The sequence below is a fragment of the Phaethon aethereus genome, assembly GCF_964289735.1.
Source record: "Phaethon aethereus genome assembly, chromosome: 5".
Taxonomy (NCBI): Eukaryota; Metazoa; Chordata; class Aves; order Phaethontiformes; family Phaethontidae; genus Phaethon; species Phaethon aethereus.
Window position 1 is genome coordinate 35163220 of NC_138579.1, and position 17037 is coordinate 35180256.

The 17037-nt window shown below is 34.9% G+C and overlaps 1 protein-coding gene across 3 annotated transcripts in view; it reads left to right on the top strand.

Moving 5' to 3' along the window:
* The window catches only part of CDIN1 (CDAN1 interacting nuclease 1), a 125710-nt gene that overhangs the window by 51085 nt on the left and 57588 nt on the right, over window positions 1-17037 (top strand). For 2 of the 3 annotated variants that reach the window (XM_082000884.1, XM_082000885.1), the window contains 5 exons: window positions 2051-2130; window positions 2497-2546; window positions 5358-5425; window positions 10533-10598; window positions 13606-13711. In XM_082000884.1, coding sequence (XP_081857010.1) covers window positions 2051-2130; window positions 2497-2546; window positions 5358-5425; window positions 10533-10598; window positions 13606-13711 — 370 coding nt within the window. Of the gene's footprint in view, window positions 1-2050; window positions 2131-2496; window positions 2547-5357; window positions 5426-10532; window positions 10599-13575; window positions 13712-17037 lie in introns of all 3 variants that reach the window. The other variant, XM_082000883.1, reaches the window with a different exon arrangement.

Genomic DNA, 17037 nt, shown 5'->3' on the forward strand with positions numbered 1-17037 from the left:
GTCAGCATGATATAAAATTCCATATGTCAATTCATTATTATTCTGATATAGGTAAAGAATAGAATGTCGGGTAACTTCAAGTAGGAAACTGAAGTTGACAGTCTCAGAAATGGAGAAAATTTATTTTGCGCCTGTAGATCATTACTCAAAGTAGTGTCCAGTTAAACATTTCCCTAATGTGTATCTGTGGGGTTTTGCTGGTTTTTGATCAGTCATAAAATAGCTTAATTTTTTCATAATCAAGTCATGATACTTAAATCAGTAGCCCTTCAAAACATTGAATTCTACTCAGTCTTCCTTAGTTACACTTTTTATTATTCTACCATTCTATCAACCTCTCTATTATGTATTATTCCTACCTACTAATATAATTGTTAGTATTTTAATTTTTAGTGTTAATAAAGTAAATAGACTGTCTTCTGGTTCATATTTTCAGTCTTTCTCCTGCGTACAAAACACATTTTTAACAGTGTACAAAAGCTAAAAGTAAAACGCCTATTTATTCTTACTACTGACTTACAAAAGTAATGCTTATTTCATATGAGATGAATAAAATACAGGTATGTAACCTGGCATGATGCGTCTGGAAGTGTTTTGGCTTAGCATAACATTCTCTTTAAAAACATTTGCACAAACTTTTGCTCCTGCCTGTGATGATGCCATTCTTTGTGTCTCTTGCAAAGCTTTTAAACTCACTTTGGGTTTTATACTCCTTTGCATTAGGGTATAGTTTTCTAAACAAAATATTTTCTTGAAAATACTACTTTCAACTGAATGTGATGCTTTTAGAAGACAACATTTGGGGAGAAGATAAAAATGGCAGTTTCTTTTCGTTTCAGCAGACCATTTACACACTTTCATTAATAGTAGTAGCGTTGCTGCTTATATGGCAGATCCCTTCATGTCACAGGTACCAGGAATCCTTTTCACAGTGTCGTCTGATGCTTTTGATTCGATCACTGAAGAGAGTGACAAAGCTTTGGCCCTGAGTTGGGGCAAAACAGATGAAGAACAGGAAATGAGTAGGTTTTCACTTTGTTTACTCAACTGAAGTACACACAGGTTAAAGGAATTTGCCTGAAGTCACAGAGGAAATCTTCAGCAAAATAGGGAACCTTGCTGGTCTCAAGCCTGGTCTATCTTCACTTAAGGATTCAATGGTATAAATATACCATGAGCTGAACTCTATCAGCAGTTGTTCCCAGGAAGGAGGCAGCTTGTGCTTGGACAGCAATGTTGTTTTTTCTCTGAGGAATTGTGAAAAGAAACGTTCGATGTTTTTAGAAGGCATTTTTCTAGAATAAAGTCTTTCCACTGCTATTAGTAATTAACTGGTACATGCAACTACCCAGATTAAGCATCTGGAGACAAAACAGTATGTCAGTGCTTGCAAGGACTGTATTTGAAAATAAACTAAAGGCATCTCCTGATTTATGTTACTTTTTTCATTGTAGTATCAATATCAGTGAATAAAAAGATAAATAGTCCTAAATTCACTTCTGATTTCTTTTGTGTCTTAGATTTATATATTTGAAAATAGCACAGAAAGCCTTTTCCCAACTTTTAAATACAGTCAAATGTGTCAGTACTAAATAAGTAAATAAATACATATGAAAACTACTAAACTGGCATCACCAAGTCTATAAAGTGCTTAAGATTGTTGAGACTAAACATTGTTTTTAAAGGTACTTTGCATTTTTATGTATCTTCTTCCTTAATTTCTCATAGGATAAAGAGATTATTTTGAGTTACATTTTCTTTACACTAAGCAGTTTTCTTAGGAGCTGCATGATGCTTCTGAAGCACAAACTTATTCAGGTTTACTGTCCAGTAAACAAGGGACTGCTTTCCCCCTGTGCTAATAAAATGCTTTGGTGTTTCAAGACTTCTAGAGTTAATCATATTAGACTGGGTAAGTAACTATAAATTTATATGTTTGTAGTTGCTGGTTGGATAGTTTTCAAAATTATCAACATCATCAATGTTTTCCTTATAAAACTGTGTCCCCCTGTCAAGGTTTTTCATATGTTTTTATTCTTCATTTCTCTAGCCTCCAAAACTCTTATAAATAGTATGCTACGGGACACTTCTCAGATTCCAGATGGAGTTCTGGCAAATCAAGTCTATCAGGTATTAATCACAGTTGTCTTTTGGGTTTGGGGTTTTTTTTCTTTTTTTTTTTTCCTGTGGCAATGCTGTTATCTGCCTAGCAGAGTAAAAGAGTTTAAACCTCATTTAATTACTGTCATCGTAAACTATCAGTGAGGTCAGGGTGCACCATAAATGGCAATGCAATATTTGGAGGGGAGCATTTCACTTTTTAATAGCTTGCTTTTATAGTGAATAAAAGCATGCAGGTTTTGTTTTCTGTGATTAAATCTGAACAGCATCCGATAGCCTTTTTGAAGAAAAGTAATTACTGTTTTTAAGATACTGTTTTACTGTAATGGTTTTGTAGTTGCCCATCACTATACTACCTCTCTTATTTGTCTGCAGTGTACTGTGAATGACTGTTGTTATGGACCACTGGTGGACTGCATCAAACAGTATCCTTTCCCATAAAATTTTAGGTGCACAATTGACGAGCTTAGACTGTGTGGAAGAGATGTGTCTAGCTTTAAGCTGACATAAAGTTCTGCTTCACAAAACACGTTTCATACTCCTCTGTTTTACATTCAATCAGCTAGAGGGTCACTGCAGAGCTTTCTCTTATATTGTTTAACAAAAATCAGATGGACCACGAGAAGTTGTCAGTTTGGTGGCTACACATTCATATGCCTGATTGAACCTCTTTGGTTTTGATTAGTTGAAATGCATGTCTGGTTTTCTATTAAGACTAGTTGACCATGCTTTGAGCTGTGGAGTTGGACTAGATGATCTCTGGAGATACCTTCCAATTTCAACTATTCTGTGATAAAATTAATAAGCTGCATAGGTAGTGTTCATCATTGTGGCATTGCTTTGTTATGAATATGAGTTTTAATTGGAATGTTTTCAAGTGCAGTTCAGGTGTGATTGACCGATTAGTATTTTTACACTCATAACTGACATTCCAGTGCAGTTGTTTTACTTTTCTCTTCTTCTTAAAGGAAATGAGGCTAGCTTATGTAGCTTGAATTTTAAGGGGGTTTTTTGCATGGGTTTTTTTTTTTTTTTTTTTTGTAGTGTTGAAATGGTTAATTAGAGATCCTCAGTATCCAGTGAGAATACTGGGGGAACTCCACGCAGTACTGAGTATTCCAGACTAAGATTATAATTTGTTAGGAATGATCACTGTGACCCCAAATCTGTTTTAATAAATCCTTAATAAGTAGCTCTTCTATTTAAATGTGCTATCAAAGCAACAATTTCAAAATCATGGCCTGCTATCACTGAGCAGGCTAGCAAGACAATTCCCTCCCAAGTCCTAGAGAATCCTTGCATAAATCTCTGCATGCAGTCTGGGGGAGGATCTTGATTTCACTGTACACTTGCAGGATAGGACAGCTACAGTGATGTTTAGTTATTCATGCAAAACAACACTGCTTATAGTTGTGATACGTGTGGTGGTCAGCCCTTTAAAAATATGTTCTTTCCACTAGAAATACTTGCTTGGTGTCCACTGCAGACTCAGCCCTGCTCCCATTAACTTTAATGGCAGGATAGAGTTCTAATTGTATTTGTATTTTGTGGTTTTAATCATGATTTTTAAGTATTCGTTGAGACTATCTTCAACATTAAACACAGCGCTCTGAAAGTTAAATTACATTTTTTAAAAGGTTGTTGATCACTAATTTTCATGTCCAGAATTTTAAGATTAATATTTTGTTGATGAACAATGTGACTATAGTCTTTTGAAAGTACCATGTTTAAAAGTAGTAACAACACATACGTAGAATTATGAACAGTTTTTAGGAATAAGCTGCCTGCAGTCTAAAAATGTCTTTTCTCTTCTCTTAAGATTCTGGTTCAAGTGAAGTTATTGAATATGCAGTGGCATCAATGAGAATGACGAGGATTTTTTCAATTCCATTTTGGTACAGAAAAGTTTAATACTAAGCTGTGCGAGTGCATTATCTGCAAGTATGTTGCTGAATTAGATGTTAATTTTGAGGTGCATAAAATAGTTAAAAATCAATTTAAAGTTAAGGTTTTAAAAGCATAATGTCTTCTGAAGGATTGCATATTGATTTTAAATATAACTACCTAATTGTATATGCATGGACTAAAGTATGAAGTCAACCTCTTTGTAAATGCCAAGAGGCTATTTTTCAGTAATAGTTCTGATGCTTACGGGAAACTAGGCTGCTAGATTGCATGAGTACAAAATGGCTTGTGAGGTTATTTACAAGTTTTGCCCCATGGTCATTGCCATACATCAATAACAGGTATTATTATAGACTAAGTCTTAAGTGTTTCTGCTTGTGGTGCATTATAAATTCTGTTTGCAGTGTTTTTCTTACATTTCTGCTGTTCTTCATTTGTCCCTTTTGTTCTGTAACTACTAGTAGAGTTTTAACATAATATATAGTTTCCATTTATAAAAACTGTTTGTGTGTGTGTTTATATATGCAAAGATTCTACACAATTAGTTTTTTTGCTGTTCAGCATAAAGTGTTGATATAAATTAAGTAATTAACTCTAATGGTAAGGTGATCTGTAGTTTAAGTTTTCAGAAGTTATTCTAATTAGAATTAGGAACTTCACTGTTTTTAATCTAAGATCCTTTATGATGATGTTCCATAAGATTCTTCTTAAAAGCTTCCAGAACAGAAATTTGGTCTCCAGAAACATACATCAAAAATATTTGATGTGGTGACTTTTTTACATATTGCACATTGAATCAACAGGCCGTCAGTGAAAAGGACTTCACTCTAAAATATTATTTCATCCTTCCCTGACATTAGTTCATGCTTCTGAAAAATGAATTGAAGTGGTTTTGTTACAGTAAGGCATTTCAGATGGGTGTAGTGCCTATCAATTTCAGAATATAAAGGAAAAACAGTTTATTTCCTTCTGTGATGAATTGGAGAATTGATACACTAGTCAGTACAGAGCAACTTAAAAGGTATTTAATGACATGTTTTAAGCTCACACTTTCTTTTAAATTTGGGATGGAAATAAAGCAAAAATGGAAATATTATCCTTATTTATACTGAATAAATACGATCCAATGGATCTTAATTTGTAAAATGTATGATAATACAATAGTCTGATTTTCACACAGTGCTAAATGCTTCTGAAAATCCCTGTAAGGAATTTAAAAAAATGAAGATGAAGGCAAATAAATTTTGTTATTAATTACTTTACCTATGATGTTTTTCTGAAGTTGGTTCTGTTCCAAAGTAATCTTCCATTTCTTAACCTAAAGCCATCAGCGCTATTGGGCATGAGCATGAAGTCTTGCTGCGAGAAATGCTTTTGGAAAAAAATCTCTCTTTCATAGGTAAGAATCTGTAGTAGAGGCTAGCCAGTGAATCCTTAATTTCAAAGATTTCAGTGACTGTTTATTTAAGAAAAAAATAAGCCTCAACACTCTTTGTATTAGGTAGTAAAGGAGAGGAAGAGTAAAAAATGATTGATGCTGTACATGTTATCTTTTATTGATTTAGAACGGAGCAGGAACTCAGTTACCTAATACCCTATATATACAGCACATGCACAGGCTTGCAATTAATATTTTATAGAATAAGTAGCTGAAAAAAATGCTTTAATATCTGCTGCAGTATTACTTTTGGTGTCATGAGATATTAGCCATAATCTAGGCCTTATGAGACTTAGGAGGAAGCATAAGAAATATTAGCTTCAAAATGCTTTATGTATTAGAGAACTGCTAGAGGATTCACTCATTTAGCTTTCTGTGCAGTTTCTGCTGAATTTTTGCCCCCTGGCTCCCAACCAATGCAAGCACTCTTTTCACAATCCCTATATTTAAAGTTATTTTAAGGATTAATTAGTGAGGAAGTTATTGTCATTTTTTTCTTTTAGCCTCCACTACCTTTCTTGTATATGAGTGCTATTAAAATAATGATTAGTGTTTAAAGCATAATTTCTCTTATTGTGATAATAAACTTAACAATTACTTCTTAAATCTTAGATTCCTCATATGATGAGACAATAACAAAGTGAAATGCTGTCTTTTGCTAATGGTTGAGTGTTGTACTAGATTTGTGTGATCAGGCAATTTTGCTGGTTTTACCAGAAACTGTGATCTCTCCGAAAGCTAGATTCAGATGAAGATTTTGGAACCCTTCAACAAATTTAAGAAATTAGAGTATTAACATTTTTAAAAGATTTGTCCATATGATGAAGGAACAGAGTTAGTGTGGTCTTTTATTTTAGAGAAAAATAAAAAAAACACAGGAATTAACTATTGCATACAAACTTGCAAATGACACTGTGAAAATGTGAGGAGGTAGTTTTTTGTACTTGGCTACAAGAGCAGAGATACAGGTAATAGGCTTAAGCGGTAATTGCAGAGATTATGTTAAATTAAAATAATAAACAGTTCTAGGAACAATAAGTATAAAACAAGCTGCCAGGGAAGGTTATAGGATCACCTTCAATGAAAAATTCAAGGCTAGACTTGACACTCATCCATCAAAGCTGGTAATGAAATCAATCCTGTCATGATACAAGGGAATGGACTGGATGACTCACTAATGGATCCTCAACCCAAAGATTATCATTTTATTTGGCTTGTGCAAGCTTGTGTAGTACACAAATCAGATTTAAATTTTAATGTTTCATGACCTTGGGTGAGCATCAATTTTGTCTTCAGAAATAAGCTCTAAGAAGTTTGTGCTGTCAAATCAAAATATCTAGAATGGGTTAACTCATTAGAATATAAAGATATAAATGAGATAGCTTAATTTATTGTTTACATTTTATGTATACTGAAGTATTGTTTAGTCATGATTTAAGATATGTTAAGGGGTCATAATTATTATTTCTGTGCATTGCATGTGTCTCTCAGGTTCTAAGTGTGATGCTTCTAAAAAAATAAAGCTTTTCTTAAGTATCTGCAAGATGAAACCTACTGAAACCCTTGCAATAAAAATCCTTCCTTTCTGGAAAATTCATTCCACAACTACTTGAAGAAAACCTCAGGAAAACAGAAGAGATTACAGTATTTCCTATAAATTAAGGCTTTCTTGGGCTACGAGTAAGACTGTGTTCCAGTGTTGAAGATGGCTTATGACTTAGATTGCTGTACTTGCAATTCCATTACTTTTTAACATGTGTTAAAGAAACAGAATTTTTGCAATTTCCATGTTAGTGTACTATTCTTAAAGAACAGTAAGGTTTTTTTGTCAGCTGTGTTCACCTGGGGACCAGACAGTCTGTTAGAGGAGAAGAAAGCACAGTCAAAGGACACAGTGAATATAAATTGCCCCAGTATAGTCTTGCAGAATGAAATCATTTTTCAGGTCCAGGATGTAATTTATTTGTTTCTAGATCAATTAATTCTCAAAGCCTACAGATGAGAAGTAACACCTTCAGATCCGCATAGAAATTGACTGGAAACCTATACAAACTAATGGGGTTTGCATTTTAGTAGTCCACTGTTCATGAGAAGCACATCATATACCACATCCTCTCTTCAGCAAAAATACAGCTCTCAAGGCTTTATCACTTTGCCTGAGATGAAAGGGATCAATGGAAGCATTCTCTCAAAACAGGCTAACAGCTTCACTTTCCATACTGAAATGCCAGGAACTTCGAGGTTCTATAAAGGATCTTCCTTTTTTTTCATGTCTTTGCCATGAATATATTAGGAAAGCTTTTAGCTATAATGGGAAGGTATGTTTCTGACCTTTGTCTGGAATCTTATCCTCCTTTGGTTCCCACCATGAGGTCCCTCAGTAGTACCCTGTATATAAATCATGAAATCTGATCGGTGTTTTCTGCTGTAATCTTAAATTGGCTGTTGCTTCTCATTCATGCACCAACAGAAGAATGTTTGGTTTCTTTGTTATATCCAGATGCTAGTATAAGAACAATGATGTGTTAAATGGTTATGAGTGTGAAGTTGTGGTAAAGATGAAGCTCCAGTTTTGTTGGAAATCTAAATTAATGGGGATTCAGTAGAGTAACTACTTATTAGGGCTGTTTCAATGTAATTTCAAATCTAAGGATGCATAAAAGTAGCTGTCGAAGTTGCTGTGGGCTGGCTTTCAAGCAGTTGTTAAATTGTTCTCTTCATCCATGCAAGAGCTAAAAGATCTTTTAAGGTGCAGAATGCATCTCTCTAGCTTCTGGACCTATGTAAAAGATACCTGGGTTGAAAAGCTAGAACTTCTTTGAATTTCGGTGGGGTTTAGGTTTAAAAAAATAAGTTTATGGTGATTGTGGGGAGTTTCTGTAATTCTTTTTCTTTTTTTTTCTCTCGGAAGTTATAAAGCTTCAAAATACTTGAAGAGTAATATATAATTATGCTCCTGCACATGGTAGACAACTCACATCAATAATAAACATGCTTTTTAACATATTTTCCAATGTTTCTCGTAATAGAAAATGTTAGGAGAAACCAGGTGAAAACATTCAGAAACAGATTAAAACACAAAACATGTTCTTTTTCAAGCCATGCGTTAGTGTCAAATGATTTTAAAAGTAATTGGCCATCCTTGAAAAAAGAGTCTGCTAGAGAACATTAAAAGTAATGCTGAGGCAAACTCCATCTCTCTTGTTCTCTTTCTGAATGAGACCTGCCAAGTGGACCCATCAGGAAATGTTTTTTACATCTGTCCTGATTTTTAGTGGGTTTTTTTAAGGTACATTTCCCTGAATTCGTGATACTAACATTTGTTAGATGTGATAGAAAAGACTGAACTTTCTGTTGCCATGTGTATGTTCTCAAATAATGAAAATTTCATCCTGTTATGTTTTCTCGTCTGTTTTAAAGAATTAAGAGCGGGTTACAGTTAAGTAGAGTTGGATAAAACTGGATTATTCTTTATTTTTTTCAAGATGAAGAGACTATTTAGAACATTAATTCATTTTTATGTTATGGCATGAAACTCTCTATTCATAGGTTCTGTTAAATTAGAACCTTGTTAATTCAAACATCTTTTATCCATGTACCTGACAATCGTTGCAAAAATAGCCAGCCACCAAATCTGTTTACAAATCCTATAAAAGTTCAATACCTGATTGGGTGATACAATGAAGTGTGGCATTGGAAAGACTTGTATTTACAATATAGTGTGCTTACAGTGAAGAAGTACTCTCAAATTTCAAAACAAATACTACAGCTATTGCAGCTTACATTTGAGTGAATGTACAACTTTCCGAAATTACTCCTATCCCACTTTCAGTATTAGTTGACTATATTAAAAAAAAAAATACTTCAGAGTTATATTCTTCAATGATAAAGAAGAGGGAACTTTGTTTTAGGCACTTCTAAAATATTTTTATTTCTAAGAGTGTATGTTTTTCTTGTCATTAAAATGTTACTTGGACTCAAACTGCTGACCTTTCAGGATATGCACAAAGTATTCTAAAACTGAGTTCTGAACACTGGCCATGAAACTACTGTCCTAACCTGATAAATGGATTGGAAATAAGCTACCCAACAGTGAGAATGGACCATTAATTTTAATCAAAGGTGATGTAGAAAGGCGAATGGGATGCATGACAATGTCAACAGCCCAGTAGGTGTTAAGGGGCTACACAGCCTTACTTGTTACTAGGTAGTGCCATTAGTTGAGCTTGGGTGAAGACAGAAAGCCATGCCTGGAATTGAATGACCAGGTCACTCCAAATTCTAATGGAGAAATGGTGTTTCAGAAATACCAATGTAATGGTATCGGAAATCAAGGACAATAGTTTAGAAAATATTAGGGCTTGCTTTGGTTTTTGTTTTTTTTTTTTTTAAGGAAGCATCTTTTGTCCTTTGTGGTTTTATCTTGCTTGCTCCTTATTATTGTGTCTTGAAATACTCAGCTGTAACATTTGTGTGCAGATACTAGTTGTATAGTTGAGTAGTTAATGTTAACAGAATTTCTAAATCACTTTCTATGTTCTGAAATTGGATAAATTCTATAGAAAGTAGAATGAAGAGAAACTGAAATTGTGGCTTCTCTCTCCTTCAATAAATTTCTGGAAGAAAATTATTTTCTTGTTCATTTTTTAACAACTTTATGCTAACATTGAAATAAAACCAAGAAGGCAGCTTCAGTACATCTACATTTGTGGTGTTGGTAGGATTAATCTTAACAGCTTCCTAATGTGGGGAGACTCTTCTTTCAATCAGCGAATATACCTCTTTATTTTGAATATTTGAGGGTTATAAAGTACTGTATGACAGCTTGAATTAATGATGTTTATAATGAAGACATAAAAATGCAGGGATGACAAAGAAGCATTTTTATATCCATGCATCAGGTTTTCCACGAAGGTTCATTTAATCTGACACAGCATTGCATGCATAAGAAAGATATGTATGACTGCATTAGTAATTCTTGCACTCTTATTTAAAATAAAATTAATTATACTGCTGTCTACTTAATACAATAGTTGTATAAACAATAATTCTTATTCTCTATGTATAGCTGAAGATCAGCTTCGTGCAAAGGGTTATGACAAAACACCAGACTTTATTTTAGAAGTGCCAGTAGGTGAGTCTTTTAAAAGAATTTTTATTATTTTGTTTTGTGTTGAAGTGTTCATGCTAAAATATTATGGCTACTTAAGTGAAGTATGTTATAGGATACTACAAATTAGTCTCTTTTTTCAGTAGTTACACAGTAATTTTAAGAACTTGTTTGTGTCAAAGAGGTTTGATCACAAGTAGTATTACCCAGTGTTTCATCTTTGGTCTCTGCATATGTTAGTCTCATTATTACAAAAGTTAAAAAAGAAAAACAAGCAATAATAACCCCCAAATCCCTACTCTAATCTGTTCTTCCCACTGTCTTTATAAACTGAACTCTGAAGTACCTATAATTGCCTTAAATTGCTAGCCCAAATCAGTTCAAAGCAGCCTTAAGACTATTACCATTACATCTATAGGTCATTGCGTAAAGCTTTGTCATTGTGCAGTTATTCTTTTGCCATCACTTTGCATCTAAATACAACTCTGCAGTTCTCTATTGTTTCTTAAAAGCCTGCATAGCAAGAAGCATGAAAGAATAAAAGTAGGTATAAAGGTCATGTCAAAGTTCATCTATGTTTTCTGGTCTTGAGACCATGTAAGAAGGGCTGGGCCCTGGAATAAAAAAACATCCATGTTGTCCAAGTGTAAAGGATTATTAATCACCTTTTGTAAATTGGCTTTAATGCCAAAAGACTTCTGCTTTGCCTCCATAGAACACAGCACCTGTCTGTGCAGATGCCTTCTGTTGTGTCTGTCGGAAAAAACAAAAAGGCTGAAAGCACTGTGTGAAAGTCACACAGTGAAGACTAGTTTTTGTTCTTCATATTGACAACAGTAGAAATTCTTACTGAGATAACTGATTTGTACACTGGTATAAGTAATTGAGTGTGTACTATAAAATGTCTCACTACTCAAGTGCTTGAGATACCAGCTTTTAGCACAATAATCTGTTATACAATAGATAAACAACTGTATGTATGAGAGTCTTCTGAGAAGTTTTTGAAAACTTTGCTTAACTCAGTGATGTTTGTATTCCTAATCATGTTTCCGGAAAAGAAAATTGATAGTGGTATTAATAAGAGGTTATATGTACAAAATAAAAAATAACCTTTGTGACTGAACCACTTCGTATTTGAAACAGTGAGATTTGGCATTCCAATGATCTGCAATTCACTCTTGTCAAGCCACACTTGGAGATTTTTCAATTAATTTCTACTTCCTCACTTCCATACCTGGAGCTGGTTGCCCAGGAGTATGTCCAAATGGCTTTTGATGATCTCTAAGGATGGAGACCCCACAACCTCCCTGAATAACCTGTGCCAGTGCTCAGGCACCCTCACAGTGAAAAAGTGTTTCCTGATGTTCAGACAGACCCTCCCGTGTTTCGGTTTGTGCCCATTGCCTCTGGTCCTGTCACTGGGCACCACTGAAAAGAGCCTGGCTCCCTCTCCTTAACACCTGCCCTTCGGATACTTATGTACCTTGATAAGATTCCCCAACAGTGTGGACTACAATATACACAATACATACATGGTATTAAGATACACACTTTTACATTAGAAACAGATAAGATTATATCCCAGCTGTCTGGGAGCTTGATTAAATGGAAACTAGAAAGCATTTTTTTAATGCTTGAGAAGGGAAACTGGGAAACACACAGAAGGATTCTTGGGTTTGTAATCTTACCCTATTAGAAAGAAGGTTAAAAATATCCATTAATTTGTTTGCATGGATTTGTCTCTCAAAATCTGAATAGTCGTAGTGCATTACTTTCTTCAAATTATTTCAGTAATGTTAAACTGGCAGGAAATAATTTTCTACCTGTTGTCCAATCTGAACTAATGTATGTCAGTCCTTGCATTCTCATCTTCATGACTCAATACATTGCTAGGAAAGGCACATGTTTCTTAGAAATTGCTTCTCAACTGACTACACGGTTTATGCCTCAGCTATTTTATCTCCTGGGGTCTAAAGATTTTAGCGGGGCAGGGGGGACGATGTAGTAGTATAGGCCTACACAAGTTAACTTACTGACAGCAGGGTAGTGGTGGCATATGGAACTTAGCATGATGACTTCATGAGTTATTTACCGAGATTACCTCAGTAATTTTACGGTCTGTGGTCAATCACGCTGCTGTAGCCTCTTCTAATCTTTCGGCTTCTGGGTCTACATGCCCTTTGAGTACCTCATCCCAGGTCAAACTCAGGCTAAGACATCATGGCTGTGGATATCATAGGAAACTCAAAATAAAGGAGACATTTTTAAGGACCTCAACGATGATACGCTAAATTATGCTTTGGAGAAAAAATTATCTTGTACAGTGATTCTCGTGATTTCTCCTGCAAAATTAGGTTGTCAACTTCAGAGAGGACTTCCCTTTTACAAAAATGATAATTTTATTAATATTAGAAATTTACTCCTGCAAGAAATGAGGAAAGACATGAACCAAAGCAAATCCCACATCACTGAAAGAAACAGAAATTCAAAATCACATTTTTTCGTATAAGCTCTCTTATTCCTAACTTCTTTATGGTGAAGCATTACTGATTTTGCAAAAGAAAGGAAGCAGATAGATATGTATGATAAACTTTCTTGCCATTCGCACACTTTCCACTCTGGATTGCTGAGAAGTTTCTGTCTTTAGCAGCTTAGCTAATTGTTCTTGTTATTCACCAGCAGTTTGCAATTCCTTACCCGATGACTCCTTTCCAGCAAAGAAAGATGCAATTGCACCTTAGTCTAGTCTCTTTTTCTTTACTTTCTGTTTGTGTTAGAATAAATTCAAATATCTAGAACAGGGTGTGATTAAACTGAAATTGGTAGAATTATCCATTAAGTGCTTTCTGGTACTTTTTTGAAAAAATGTTCCTATGTGCATATTTGAAAGATATTTTTACAAATATGTAATTCTGTTGCAATCGTGAATTATGTGGTAGATTGAGGGATCAATAGAATGTTCCCAAATACATTTTTATAAGCTGTTGAGTTTGATTTTCAGAGTTCACTTTATTTTCTGCTGTCAACCTAGCTGTTGAAGGACACATAATTCACTGGATTGAAAGCAAAGCCTCATTTGGTGATGAAAGTAGCCACCAAGCCTACTTGCAGGACCAGTTTTGGAGCTACTGGAACAGGTACGTTTCTGTTATTTTTTCCTTATAGGTAAATAGGACTGCATTTTTAAAAGAAGTTACTGGAAAAAATACTAGTGACTTTTGAACGAAGCCATGTGAACAAAATACATGTTACTAATCTGGCATTTTGAATGTCATTAATTAGTATATCAAACTGGAATGCTGACATATTTGTGAAAAATTCACATTGTCATTGTTAACATACAGCAGATGCATATGGTGATTTTACAGTGATGCTAGATGACAGAATAAGTTACTTTGGTGCAGAAGTTATATATAAATTTTTTTAATACCTGACTTTGAAGGAAGTTTTTGCTGTAATCTTTTGTAATACCTGCAAGGTGCCAAATTTGTGATAAGATCTTCACAGTCTAACCAAGCGTGCTTTGTGTGTAAAGAATTGTATTGCTCATTGTCATTGTATGCCGGACAGAATCTTTGAACTTGTTGATGGTGTTGGTATAAAGATTTTTTTCTTTTAAAGCTGGTTAAAATAGTTCTGCTTTATTCTTATAAAGGTCATTATTGTATATATTGATATATCTTTCCATGGTACTAGAAGCCTCCTCACTGGAGGATTTTTCTTCCCAAAGAAATCCTAAACAAGGTGCTTCATCTTCCATTCCATTTTTGTATGTGGTGGAACCCTAAGTAAGGTAGTGAGCAAGTGTGGTAAATGAAAATTCTAATGAAGGATTTTAAAAGGATAAATTTAGAAGTTTGCTCAGTTTTCCCAAGAGAGCAATGAAATCTGAGGGATGGTGGAGAAGATGGCACAAACATGTGTGAACATGCAACAAATAGACAGTATGTACCAACATCAGAGGCTACTCTGGTGACCATTAGTATTTCAGCTGAATATGAGAAATGTCAAGGTGAAAATAGATAGCCTTAGCTTGGGAAATACCTTAAAAGGAGGCTTTACAGGAGGCAGCAGAGAAAGGGAAACCAAATCTTGAGAATAACATCATCAGAGTTCGGAGTAATGCTCTGCAGCAACATTCTTGATTGACATGAGAAGGATCTGCTCTTATTTGACAATCCCAGAAAGCAGTGACTTGGAAAACTTGAATTGAGGTAATGGGAATCTCAGGAAGACTGTCACTTGTTGGATGAAGATAGTATACTACAGGAAAGTTGTAGAAAATAATTTGTGAAACATAAAACCAGAGTACAAGACCTAGAAAGAAATTTGAGTATATACAATGTCTAGGCAAATGGTTAGAATGACAGGAAGGATGCTGATGCAGATGGTGCTGAACTTGCACATCAGTGTAAATAAGAGAAGATGGAGCAGCTCAGGCTGGGAGAAGGCCATTAGATATACTGGCTGGAATATTTTCTGTGGAGAAAGGATGTGTTTGAAGGGATCTGTGATGGTATCAGAGGAAAGGAGGTCCAAGATAAATAGATAACAGGAGCATAAAGATACTAAGTTGAGATGGGGTGAAAGTTGAGTAGATGAGTAGGATGACAGTACTGATCCATTTGCTGTTTGCAGTAAAATGCTATTGCAAAGTTGAAGTTGCAGTTTCTGTCTTTTTTTTTGTGCTGAACAAAACGACTATCCATGTTTTGGTTTGAGCTATAAAATGTGTAAAACATTTGAGAATATTGTGTGCCATCTGAATCTGACATTTCCAAAAGAAACTTCTCTTACGCTTTTATCAGGAAACCAAGACACAGCTAACTTCCTTTTAATTTTATCATGTACTAATTAATATTGCAAAAATAAATATTTTTGCAAATGGAAAGACATCCTCACTAAGCTGTTAGTCAAGTACCTTTAATGTTGCAAAAGCTAGGCTGAATTGATATGTGGATCAGTAAGACTGTGTTGGAAGTAGTTCCGAGATGTTGCCAAATCTTCTGTTACAGATGTTCATATTGAAAACAACTACAAAAATTGATGATTCTTAAATATAGTGACTTTACATTCATATAAAGGAAACTAGAAATCTCCGTAGTGACATTTGTTACTCCCTAAATCCAGAATTTGGTAATAGATTCACTGTGGAAATTAGGCAGATTTCTATGGGGGTTTTTTAAAGAAAAATCCTATTACTTTTAATTTTGGTACTGCTTGGCCAAACTAACAGTATCACAATGATCTTCTGAAATGAGTTCTGAGTTACTGCAGCTTACTCTAATATAATGACAGTTGGGTTAATGAACACTTGTTGACAGATTAGATTGCATGTAGGTTAGACAGTTAACTTTCATTGCTCTCTGAAACTGTTGATACAAAAAGACAGGTAGCTGCACAAACTGTGAATCAATTTTGTATGATATAATCAGCCTCTGAAGGACCTCTGAAGTGAGAACCAACTTCCCAGTCAATTCACCACACCTGTGTGTCTCCTTTCCTCCTGAAGGAGGAATTATTTGGAGAAGAAGCATGAGTTCACAACGGAGATATCGTGACACTCCACTGATAGTTTAGGGGTTTGTAAACCTGACCTGTTGGTTGTACTTAAAGCCAAATTGAAATTGGAGAGAAAAACTGTAACATCGCCTGTTAGATGTGGATAGAATTACATGTCTAGGCAGTTTGAAAGGAATGAAGGTGAGAGGCTTTAGACCTTTTCCAATCAGCTTTTTTGTTTGTTTGTTCCTCTGAAAAGTAGGAGTGAGACTGAAAAAGTTTCTAGGTTATTTTCGTGCCTATGTCACAGAGGTACATTTAATTCTGCACACAATCTGACTGAAAACATAGCTGTGGCTTGTTTGCTGTTATGTGTGTATTTCATTAAATCCTGTACTCTGTGCTAACTAAATCTGTGAGTGTCTTAAATTGGTCTGTACTGACAGCAAAGAAATGGCACTTTCTCATTTAACAGAACAGCTCCCTAGATGCAGTCAACCATGTCTGTTCACCTCAGTGCAAAAGAACACCTTTTTATTGCTCCGAGTTCTGCAGGGACAGCTTAGCAAGGTTTTTTATGGCTCATACATCAATGGTATTGTTAAGCAATTTTCAGGTGCAGTGCTGCACTGCAACCTCATCTTCAAATTAAGCTTCACATTAAAAATGTACAAAGTGTACCTTGTCAGTGGGTTTGCACAGTTGTAATTTAAGATGGTGTTTAGATATTGAGAATTTTCAATAATAAACAGGAAAAGGCAAGTTTGGTCTTGCATATTCCCAGACTGATTTTTCAGGGTGACGTTTTAGAAAAAAGGCTATTTTATATACTGAACAAACTTAGTATAAAATGATTCATGTACTTACTGAATCCTTTCCCTCAGGATGTTTGTTCCTCTGAAGTGGTGGCATCCACTGCCCAGGCTGTAGCTTCCACTGCCACTGGGTAAACACGACAACT